This window comes from Bos indicus, chromosome 21 (assembly GCF_029378745.1).
Source record: "Bos indicus isolate NIAB-ARS_2022 breed Sahiwal x Tharparkar chromosome 21, NIAB-ARS_B.indTharparkar_mat_pri_1.0, whole genome shotgun sequence".
In the NCBI taxonomy this organism is placed as follows: domain Eukaryota; kingdom Metazoa; phylum Chordata; class Mammalia; order Artiodactyla; family Bovidae; genus Bos; species Bos indicus.
This window is the reverse complement of record NC_091780.1, coordinates 46,176,352-46,188,685: the sequence shown is the minus strand read 5'-3', so window position 1 is coordinate 46,188,685 and position 12,334 is coordinate 46,176,352. Positions and strand designations below refer to the sequence as shown.

At 43.6% G+C, this 12,334-nt stretch overlaps 1 protein-coding gene across 2 annotated transcripts in view; it reads right to left on the bottom strand.

Moving 5' to 3' along the window:
• Positions 1–455, bottom strand: part of BRMS1L (BRMS1 like transcriptional repressor) — a 42,898-nt gene extending 42,443 nt beyond the window's left edge. For both annotated transcript variants that reach the window (XM_070775462.1, XM_019983825.2), the window contains exon 1: positions 172–455. In XM_070775462.1, coding sequence (XP_070631563.1) covers positions 172–313 — 142 coding nt within the window. In that variant the 5' untranslated portion in view covers positions 314–455. The remainder of the gene's footprint in view (positions 1–171) is intronic.
• Between the last annotated feature and the right edge of the window lie 11,879 nt (positions 456–12,334).

Below are 12,334 nucleotides of genomic sequence, written 5' to 3'. Positions count from 1 at the left end.
GCAGCGCCCCGCGAACAGTTTGGGTGCCACGGAGGGCCGGGAGCCAGTCTCCGCCCCCTCCCTCTCTCCCCGCCCCGCTCTCCCAGCAGGACGCAGCTGCCGGCGTGTGGAGAGCGGCCTTTCGCTATCCTGGCGCGAGGACTCGGGGTCCCAGCCCGCTGGGTCTCGTACCTGAGCTATCTCCATCCTCAGAGACCGACGAGCTCTCGGTGTCTTCGTCCTCGGAGCTGCTCCCCTCGTTTTCGGCGTAGTCCACCTCCATCTCATCGTGATGGTTCGTCTCCTTCTTATCCCCTCGGGAATGGACTGGCATTTTCCAGCCGCGCCGTCGCTTCCCACTCCCGGCGCCCAGCCCGGCCACCGCCGCTTCAATGAAGGGCGCGCCGAACGCCCCGACCCACCCAGCCGCCGAGCTCGTTCAGAACCCCCTCGGCTCCTCCCCGCCCCCGCCGGAGCCTCACAACCTAACCCGCAGGCTCAGCACTGAGAGCTCTGCCATTGGTGGAGGCAGTCCTCCCGAGCCGGGGGATGGAGCTAATCCTGCTCCGGTCCGGTTGGTTGCCGGTAATTACGGCGCGGCCTCGCGGTGTGTGTCGGGAATTGTAGTCCTTACTGTTCAGACCTGCAGAGGCCGCCGGCTTCGAAGCTTCAACTACCCTGATTGCTTCTCCCCTCTGGACTTCAAGTCCCACAAGGCACGAAAGCTGCCAGACTCGGTCGCAGTTTATAAACTAAACAGAAACAGATTGTGAGATTTTGTTCTGTATTTATTCTTTTCCCGCCAAGTGCTTGTCTGAGCTTCCAGGCCATCCAGGATGTTACTGTCAGATGTGAGAAGGTCTTTTGCCTGAGGGTTTTCCCTCCTCTTTAAGCCTACAGGAACTGGAGAAATGTCTCTTTACCTAAGCACTTTTATTACCACTATTAAACTATTGTTGAATTAGTTTCTGCAGACAACTTGCACTTTCTATGTTGCACAAAAATCTTTAAATTATTCTTGAAACTTTTGCAATATGAAAGGAAAGGAAGCTTTATCTTGGCACTTTTCTCTAGTACGTTTTACATTTGTGTTTTTTTTTTTTTTTTTTTTTACCATATGCGGGTTTCCCTGGTGGCTCAGACGGTAAAGAATCTGCCTGCAATGCAGGAGACCAGGTTCAATCTCTGGGTCGGGAAGATATCCTGGAGAAGGGAATGGCTATCAACTCCGATATTCTTGCCTGGAGCATTCCATGGACAGGGCAGCCTGTTGGGGTACAGTCCATGGAGTGAAAAAGAGTCGGACACAGCTGAGCGACTAACACAGTTCCAGTTTGCCATACGCAGCCTGAATATGCCTCCAGTCTTAACTGAAGTTTTCAATGAAAAATACATATTTGACTTAATGAAATGTTTGATTTTTTCAATGGTAGGAATGATAGACAAGGAAAACTCATTATGTATCTTAATCATAATAACATACTAATTGACCACTTTTCAGTTCAGATCAGTCGCTCAGTCGTGTCCGACTCTGCGACCCCATGAATCGCAGCACGCCAGGCCTCCCTGTCCATCACCAACTCCCGGAGTTCACTCAGACTCACGTCCATTGAGTCAGTGATGCCATCCAGCCATCTCATCCTCTGTCCTCCCCTTCTCCTCCTGCCCCCAATCCCTCCCAGCATCAGAGTCTTTTCCAACGAGTCAACTCTTTGCATGAGGTGGCCAAAGTACTGGAGTTTCAGCTTTAGCATCATTCCTTCCAAAGAAATCCCAGGGCTGATCTCCTTCAGAATGGACTGGGTGGATCTCTTTGCAGTCCAGGGGACTCTCAAGAGTCTTCTCCAACACCACAGTTCAAAAGCATCAATTCTCTGGTGCTCAACTTTCTTCACAGTCCAACTCTCACATCCATACATGACCACAGGAAAAACCATAGCCTTGACTGGACGGACCTTTGTTGGCAAAGTAATGCCTCTGCTTTTCAATATGCTATCTAGGTTGGTCATAACTTTCCTTCCAAGAAGTAAGCATCTTTTACTCTGTATCAAATACCCTAGTAAGTTCTTTACATCACTTACATTGAGTTGAATTCCCAATTTATTAGCCCTGAGTTAGGTGCTATTATACCCATTTTACAGATAAGGAAACTACTTGCAGACAAACCTAAAAGCTGTATTTTATCAATTATAAAGGCAAAGCTTCTTCCTGAAGTGGCAATTTGCTATTGAAAGAGATTTCATAGAATATTGTGGGTTTTAAATTATTTCTTTCTCAAATACAAGGTCCAAAGACATTTGACAGAGAATGGTAAGAGTATCCAAGAATAAATGCATTAAAGTTAGATTTAGAATTTAATGACAGAAAACATCTCAAGGGCTATCCATCTCTTGACCAAAATCCAAATTAAGGGGCTTTTATTATCTAGTGTCAGCCTATTTGTCCTTTTCTCACTGTAGTCTCCAAAACTGGACTCATCAGTTGAGAAACAGATGAACTGCTGGCCATTTCAATGTTCTTTGAGTATCCTATTTCTCCGCAACCCTCTTGCACTCCTTTTTTTCAAAGCCACTTTCTTGACAACATTCGTCACCAGCAACCCCTCCACCATTCAGTACATGCCCCTGTTCCTTCAGATTAGTGCTTGGCAACGTTGTACTTGTTTCTGTCGCACTGTATTGTGGGTTGTTTAGCTGATGCATCTCGCCTATTGGATTGTGAATTCCTTGAGAACAGGGATTGTCTTAGCCTGGGATGCAGTTTCAGAGGCAAGCATGTGCATACATTATGTGAGTGGTGTGGACTAAAGCTGGGTAGCTGCTTTTAGCTCCAGCCAGCTGTTGCTACATCTGAATTTGGGACTAGATGTCAGACCTTCTGATTTTCAAGAGAAACTGGAAATTTAGAACTTTATGTGAAATAACCAGATTTGTAAACATTATTTCAAGTGCATTTTTTGCTGTTACTTTGGTTTGGTTTGGTTTATTAAACTCCAGACCAAACAAAAGCAGCTGTGAGTAATATCCCTGGCCTCTGTTAATCTCTGTTATATCAGCAGCTAGCCGAGTGTGTGCTAAATAGTAACACTAACTTGAATTTCTGGTCGCTCTTCATGTTCCAAGCACTGTATGTGCTTTAAGGACATTAATTCATTTAATCATTATAACAACTCTATGAAGTAGATACAATTTTGCCTTCCATTTTGTAGATGGAGAAACTGAAGCACAAAGCAGTTAGGTTGCTTGGCCAAGGTCACACAGCCAATAAGTAGCAGATTTAAGATCTGAACCTCAGTAGTCTGACCTCAGAGCCTGCAGTCAACTATCAGTACACAGTGTCCCTGTAGCAGATGATTTCTGTGTTTCTGCTATTTAGAGAAAAACAGAAGGAAGTTGGAGAGGAGGCATGGATTCTAGCCCTGCTTCTGCTAGTAACCAGGCAAGACAATTTGGCAAATCATATACTCTCTGGTCAGTTGTAAAATGAGAAGTTTGCATTATGTTATCTTTAAGTTCTTGTCAAGCTCTAAAATTCCGGTCATTGATGTATTTATGTTTAAGGCAGACAAAATAATGGGAGATTAAGCAATTAGAGTTGCACGAAGATGTAGGGCTTAAAAGGAGTTTCTTTTTCCTCTCCCCAAACAGATTTTAGAAAAGATACATAGGAAATGTAAGAGGAACCATAAGGGGAAAAATGAATAAGGCTGGAAAAGAATATTGTCACTTACAGAAAATACAAATTAATGTTAAAAAAAAATGAAAGCAGAATGAAGTTTTCTCAGTTGAGGCATTTTAAAAGGTAGACATAATGCAACCATTGGAGAAGGCAATGGCACCCCACTCCGGTACTCTTGCCTGGAAAATCCCATGGGCGGAGGAGCCTGGTAGGCTGCAGTCCATGGGGTCCCTAAGAGTCACACATGACTGAGCGACTTGACTTTCACTTTTCACTGTCATGCATTGGAGAAGGAAATGGCAATCCACTCCAGTGTTCTTGCCTGGAGAGTCCCAGGGACGGGGGAGCCTGGTGGACTGCGTCTATGGGGTCACACAGAGTCAGACACGACTGAAGCGACTTAGCAGAATGCAGTCATTCAGATCAGATCAGTCGCTCAGTCGTTTCCGACTGTTTGCGACCTCATGAATTGCAGCACGCCAGGTCTCCCTGTCCATCACCAACTCCCGGAGTTCACTCAGACTCACGTCCATCGAGTCAGTGATGCCATCCAGCCATCTCATCCTCAGTCGTCCCCTTCTCCTCCTGCCCCCAATCCCTCCCAGCATCAGAGTCTTTTCCAATGAGTCAACTCTTTGCATGAGGTGGCCAAAGTACTGGAGTTTCAGCTTTAGCATCATTCCTTCCAAAGAAATCCCAGGGCTGATCTCCTTCAGAATGGACTGGGTGGATCTCCTTGCAGTCCAAGTGACTCTCAAGAGTCTTCTCCAACACCACGGTTCAAAAGCATCAATTCTTCAGCGCTCAGCCTTCTTCACAGTCCAACTCTCACATCCATACATGACCACAGGAAAAACCATAGCCTTAACTAGACGAACCTTTCTTGGCAAAGTAATGTCTCTGCTTTTCAATATGCTATCTAGGTTGGTCATAACTTTCCTTCCAAGGAGTAAGCGTCTTTTAATTTCATGGCTGCAATCACCATCTGCAGTGATTTTGGAGCCCCCCAAAATAAAGTCTGACACTGTTTCCACTGTTTCCCCATCTATTTCCCATGAAGTGGTGGGACTGGATGCCATGATCTTCGTTTTCTGAATGTTGAGCTTTAAGCCAGCTTTTTCACTCTCCACTTTCACTTTCATCAAGAGGCTTTTGAGTTCCTCTTCACTTTCTGCCATAAGGGTGGTGTCATCTGCATATCTGAGGTTATTGATATTTCTCCTGGCAATCTTGATTCCAGCTTGTGTTTCTTCTAGTCCAGCGTTTCTCATAATGTACTCTGCATATAAGTTAAATAAGCAGGGTGACAATATACAGCCTTGACGAACTCCTTTTCCTATTTGGAACCAGTATGTTGTTCCATGTCCAGTTCTAACTGTTCCTTCCTGACCTGCATACAGATTTCTCAAGAGGCAGGTCAGGTGGTCTGGTATTCCCATCTCTTGAAGAATTTTCCACAGTTTATTGTGATCCACACAGTCAAAGGCTTTGGCATAGTCAATAAAGCAGAAATAGATGCTTTTCTGGAACTCTCTTGCTTTTTCGATGATCCAGCGGATGTTGGCAGTTTGATCTCTGGTTCCTCTGCCTTTTCTAAAACCAGCTTGAACATCAGGAAGTTCACGGTTCACATATTGCTGAAGCCTGGCTTGGAGAATTTTGAGCATTACTTTACTAGCGTGTGAGTTGAGTGCAGTTGTGTGGTAGTTTGAGCATGCAGTCATTAGATACATTTTAAGTCTCATTTTTCATTAATCCTTAATAAGCACTCATTTATTGAGAGCCTTCTAAAACTCATGGTTGGTCATCAGCAAAATCTGCTATATCGTTACCCTCTTCTCTGGAAAGGTCCCTTAACTTTCCTGTTCTAAAGGGAACATGGCGCTCCCCTAGGAGCCTTGTCATGGAGTAGGTATGCTTGGTGTCCTCGTTCCTTCTAGATGATCATTTCCACCTCCCCTCCCTAAAAGCCCCCAGCTTGTCATCAGGATATACCACACAGTCTCTTTACTTGTGGCTGTTCTGTACATACCTCCCAGGCTCACCCCCCCTCATTTTTTGGAGATTCTAGTTCTTGGCTCATTCTCTCCCATGGTATGCCCACCATAATCCTTAGTCATTTTAGTATTCAGTAAATAGGCCTATCACTTTCATGCATTGGAGAAGGAAATGGCAACCCACTCCAGTATTCTTGCCTGGAGAATCCCAGGGATGGGGGAGCCTGGCGGGCTGCCGTCTATGGGGTCGCACAGAGTCGGACACGACTGAAGTGACTTAGCAGCAGCAGCAGCAAATAGGCCTATACCACTCCATTTCCTACTGGGTTTGCTCTGGCTTGTGAAAGTCGCTCTGACTCTTTGTGACTCCATGAACTATATAGTCCGTGGAATTCTCTAGGCCAGAATACTGGAGTGAGTAGCCTTTCCCTACTCCAGGGGATCTACCCAACCCAGGGATCAAACCCAGGTCTCCCGCATTGCAGGCAGATTCTTTACCAGCTGAGCCGCAAGGGAAGCCCACTCTGGCATAGAGTAGACATAAAATAATTCTGGCTTTTTCTTTCTAGTTTTTCTCCTATACCTTCTTTGGTATAACTTTTAAATCTGCCTTATTAAAATTTTAATATTGACATGATAATTTAAACACATAGAAAGGTAATTCAGAATATTATATATACAACAATAGAATACCCTCTAAGCTTTGTCAGATCTTATCATGTTATTGCATTTGTTCCACATCCCTCTTCATTCCCAATTTTCTCCTTCCCTTTCCAGAATAACCATTATTCTGACTTCAGTGTTTTGATTGCCATGCATGTGTACATTTCATTTTTTCTGTATTTAGAAATGATTATGTGTACATTTCAGTTTTTGTATATTATAGAAATGATTATTTAACATGTTTTAAACAATCATGTAGTAGTGTAATGTTAGTCACTCAGTCATGTCTGATGTTTTGTGACCCCATGAACCATAACCTCCAGGCTCCTCGGTCCATGGGATTCTCCAGGCAAGAATACTGGAGTGGGTTGCCATTTCCTTCTCCAGGGAATATTCCTGACCCAGGGTTCGAACCTATGTCTCTTGCATTGCCAGCGGATTCTTTATCATCTGAGGCACAGGGAAGACCTAAACAATTATATCATGCAACATTGCGCGGGCGCAGGAGGGCCTAGAGGAGCTATCCCACGTTGAAGGTCAGGAAGGGCAGTGGTGAGGAGATACTCCTCTTCCAAGGTAAGGAGCAATGGCTGCGCTTTGCTGGAGCAGCCGTGAAGAGATACCCCACGCCCAAGGTAAGAGAAACCCAAGTAAGACGGTAGATGTTGCAAGAGGGCACCAGAGGGCAGGCACACTGAAACCATATTCACAGAAAACTAGTCAATCTAATCACACTAGGACCACAGCCTTGTCTAACTCAATGAAACTAAGCCATGCCCGTGTGGCAACCCAAGACGGGCGGGTCATGGTGGAGAGATTTGACAGAATGTGGTCCACTGGAGAAGGGAATGGCAAACCACTTCAGTATTCTTGCCTTGAGAATCCCATAAACAGTATGAAAAGGCAAAATGATAGGATACTGAAAGAGAAACTCCCCAGGTCAGTAGGTGCCCAATATTCTACTGGAGATCAGGGGAGAAATAACTCCAGAAAGAATGAGGGATGCAGCCAAAGCAAAAACAATACCCACCTGTGGATGTGACTGGTGATAGAAGCAAGGTCCGATGCCGTAAAGAGCAATATTGCATAGGAACCTGGAATGTCAGGTCCATGAATCAAGGCAAATTGGAAGTGGTCAAACAAGAGATGGCAAGAGTGAATGTCGACATACTAGGAATCAGCGAACTGAAATGGACTGGAATGGGTGAATTTAACTCAGATGACCATTATATCTACTACTGTGGGCAGGAATCCCTCAGAAGAAATGGAGTGGCCATCATGGTCAACAAAAGAGTCCGAAATGCAGTACTTGGATGCAGTCTCAAAAACGACAGAATGATCTCTGTTCGTTTCCAAGGCAAACCATTCAGTATTACAATAATCCAAGTCTATGCCCCAACCAGTAATGCTGAAGAAGCTGAAGTTGAATGGTTCTATGAAGACCTATAAGACCTTTTAGAACTAACACCCAAAAACCTACAAGACCTTTTAGAACTAACACCCAAAAAAAGATGTCCTTTGCATCTGGAATGCAAAGTAGGAAGTCAAGAAACACCTGGAGTAACAGGCAAATTTGGCCTTGGAATACGGAATGAAGCAGGGCAAAGACTGATAGAGTTTTGCCAAGAAAATGCACTGGTCATAACAAACACCCTCTTCCAACAACACAAGAGAAGACTCTATACATGGACATCACCAGATGGTCAACACCAAAATCAGATTGATTATATTCTTTGCAGCCAAAGATGGAGAAGCTCTATACAGTCAGCAAAAACAAGACCAGGAGCTGACTGTGGCTCAGACCATGAACTCCTTATTGCCAAATTCAGACTTAAATTGAAGAAAGTAGGGAAAACCACTAGACCATTCAAGTATGACCTAAATCAAATCCCTTATGATTATACAGTGGAAATGACAAATAGATTCAAGGGCCTAGATCTGATAGATAGAGTGCCTGATGAACAATGGAATGAGGTTCGTGACATTGTACAGGAGACAGGGATCAAGACCATTCCCAGAGAAAAGATATGCAAAAAAGCAAAATGGCTGTCTGGAGAGGCCTTACAAATAGCTGTGAAAAGAAGAGAAACGAAAAGCAAAGGAGAAAAGGAAAGATATAAACATCTTATTGCAGAGTTCCAAAGAATAGCAAGAAGAGATAAGAAAGCCTTCTTCAGCGATCAATGCAAAGAAATAGAGGAAAACAACAGAATGGGAAAGACTAGGGTTCTCTTCAAGAAAATTAGAGATACCAAGGGAACATTTCATGCAAAGATGACATCGATAAAGGACAGAAATGGTATGGACATAACAGAAGCAGAAGATTTTAAGAAGAGATGGCAAGAATACACAGAAGAACTGTACAAAAAAGATCTTCAAGATCCAGATAATCACAATGGTGTGATCACTGACCTAGAGCCAGACATCCTGGAATGTGAAGTCAAGTGGGCCTTAGAAAGCATCACTACGAACAAAGCTAGTGGAGGTGATGGAATTCCAGTTGAGCTATTCCAAATCCTGAAAGATGATGCTGTGAAAGTGCTGCACTCAATATGCCAGCAAATTTGGAAAACTCAGCAGTGGCCACAGGACTGGAAAAGGTCAGTTTTCATTCCAATCCCAAAGAAAGGCAATGCCAAAGAATGCTCCAACTACCGCACCATTGCACTCATCTCACACGCTAGTAAAGTAATGCTCAAAATTCTCCAAGCCAGGCTTTAGCAATATGTGAACCGTGAACTTCCTGATGTTCAAGCTGGTTTTAGAAAAGGCAGAGGAACCAGAGATCAAACTGCCAACATCCGCTGGCTCATCGAAAAAGCAAGAGAGTTCCAGAAAAACATCTATTTCTGCTTTTTTGACTATGCCAAAGCCTTTGACTGTGTGGATCACAATAAACTGTGGAAAATTCTGAAAGAGATGGGAATACCAGAACACCTGATCTGCCTCTTGAGAAATCTGTATGCAGGTCAAAGAGCAACAGTTAGAACTGGACATGGAACAACAGACTGGTTCCAAATAGGAAAAGGAGTTCGTCAAGGCTGTATATTGTCACCCTGTTTATTTAACTTATATGCAGAGTACATCATGAGAAACGCTGGACTGGAAGAAACACAAGCTGGAATCAAGATTGCCGGGAGAAATATCAATAACCTCAGATATGCAGATGACACCACCCTTATGGCAGAAAGTGAAGAGGAACTCAAAAGCCTCTTGATGAAAGTGAAAGTGGAGAGTGAAAAAGTTGGCTTAAAGCTCAACATTCAGAAAATGAAGATCATGGCATCCGGTCCCACCACTTCATGGGAAATAGATGGGGAAACAGTGGAAACAGTGTCAGACTTTATTTTTGGGGGCTCCAAAATCACTGCAGATGGTGATTGCAGCCATGAAATTAAAAGACGCTTACTCCTTGGAAGGAAAGTTATGACCAACCTAGATAGCATATTCAAAAGCAGAGACATTACTTTGCCAACAAAGGTTCATCTAGTCAAGGCTATGGTTTTTCCTGTGGTCATGTATGGATGTGAGAGTTGGACTATGAAGAAGGCTGAGCGCCGAAGAATTGATGCTTTTGAACCGTGGTGTTGGAGAAGACTTTTTTGTGAGTCCCTTGGACTGCAAGGAGATCCACCCAGTCCATTCTGAAGGAGATCAGCCCTGGGATTTCTTTGGAAGGAATGATGCTAAAGCTGAAACTCCAGTACTTTGGCCACCTCATGCGAAGAGTTGACTCATTGGAAAAGACTCTGATGCTGGGAGGGATTGGGGGCAGGAGGAGAAGGGGACGACTGAGGATGAGATGGCTGGATGGCATCACTGACTCGATGGACGTGAGTCTGAGTGAACTCCGGGAGTTGGTGATGGACAGGGAGGCCTGGCGTGCTGCGATTCATGGGGTCGCAAAGAGTCGGACACGACTGAGCGACTGATCTGATCTGATCTGATCTGACATGTAATACTACAACTTCCTTTATCCTCAACAATGTTTTTGAGATGTATCTATTATGATACAGGTAGCTCTAATCCAGGTAACTTTGATGTGTTACGGTAGTCTCTTGAGTACACATATTCCATTGAATAAATATTAAAAGTTTCACTCACACACAAAAAAGTTTCACTCACCTGTTAATGGACAGGTAGGTTGCTTCCAATTTTTTCATTACTGAAAATGGTTGCCTCTGTGAATATTCCTGTATTTATCTTTTGGTGCCTGTGTGTGAGGTTTTCTCTAGGTCAATGTCTCCAAAGTACAGTGTGTGTATTCAGCGAGTATAGCCTAGGGGATAGGAAGAAAGATTAAAACTTCTGTGTATAAAATTTTGAATTTCATTTTTATTTGGAATAAAGTAGATATAGGGTAGAAACAGTGCCAGACTTTATTTTGGGGGGCTCCAAAATCACTGCAGATGCTGATTGCAGCCATGAAATTAAAAGACGCTTATTCCTTGGAAGGAAACTTATGACCAACCTAGATAGCATATTGAAAAGCAGAGACATTACTTTGCCAACAAAGGTCCATCTAGTCAAGGCTATGGTTTTTCCTGTGGTCATGTATGGATGTGAAAGTTGGACTGTGAAGAAAGCTAAGCGCCAAAGAATTGATGCTTTTGAACTGTGGTGTTGGAGAAGACTCTTGAGAGTCCCTTTGGCTGCAAGGAGATCCAAGCAGTCCATTCTAAAGATCAGTCCTGGGTGTTCTTTGGAAGGACTGACGCTAAAGCTGAAACTCCAGTACTTTGGCCACCTCATGTGAAGAGTTGACTCATTGGAAAAGATTCTGATTCTGGGAGGGATTGGGGGCAGGAGAAGGGGACAACAGAGGATGAGATGGCTGGATGGCATCACCGACTCGATGAACATGAGTTTGAGTGAACTCCTGGGAATTGATGATGGACAGGGAGGCCTGGCGTGCTGTAGTTCATGCGGTCACAAAGAATCGGACACGACTGAGCGACTGAACTGAACTGAGGGAGGAAGCTACAAGCCCATTTTTTTTAACTCTGATTTATCCTCATTAGGGTTTCCCTGGTGCGTCAGGGGTGAAGAATACACCTGCCAATGCAAGAGATGCAGATTTGATCCCTGTGTCAGAAAGATCCGCTGGAGAAGGAAATGGCAACCTGCTCCAGTATTCTTGCCTGAAAAATTCCATAGACAGAGGAGTCTGATGGGCTAAAGTACACAAGGTTGCAAAGAGTCAGACGCAACTGAGCAGCACACACAAAGTTAATTCCAAACACTACCACATGGTGGAGCTGAGACATCAACTGTACATCCACAAACCTTGTCACAACTGAGGGACTCAGGCCAGATGCCAGTAGCTAGAAAAACAAAGGCAGGAGGCAGTAACTAATGGCTAATACTCAAATCAGGGGAAACATTTTAATCATTCAAACTAAATCTAGGTCTTCAGAGATCTACATTGACAAGTAAATAAGACCAATTTATTATCAATTATATGAGACCGTGATAAAGAACCTGCCTGCCAATACAGGAGACATAAGAGATGCAGGTTCAATCCTTGGGTCAGGAAGATCCTGGAGGATGGTATGGCAACCCATTCCAGTATTCTTACCTGGAGAATCCCACGGACAGAGGAGCCTGGCGAGCTACAGTGCATAGGGTTACAAAGATCAGACATAAATAAAGCACATTAGCATGCACTATGATTTCAGTTGCTTAAGAAAGAAACTTTTTTTAAATGTTAATCATTTTATTGTTATAATAAGACAGATGACAGTTTTTCATATCACCATTGCACTCATGCTAGGGATAACAATGCTTCCTCTGCTGATAATGCTACTTGATCTTTTTAAAACATGTTATTTACTAAGTTTGGACTATCTGGGCATGCTTAATGAAATAAAAAATTATAAAACATTCCAAATTGTTATTTTACGTAAGCAAAATACCTAATTTTATTCAATTTACACACAACTTTTCACTTAGAAAGAATGAAACTATTTCACTTCTGACATTTAACAATATAAGTTAAGTATAAGATGATTAACAAT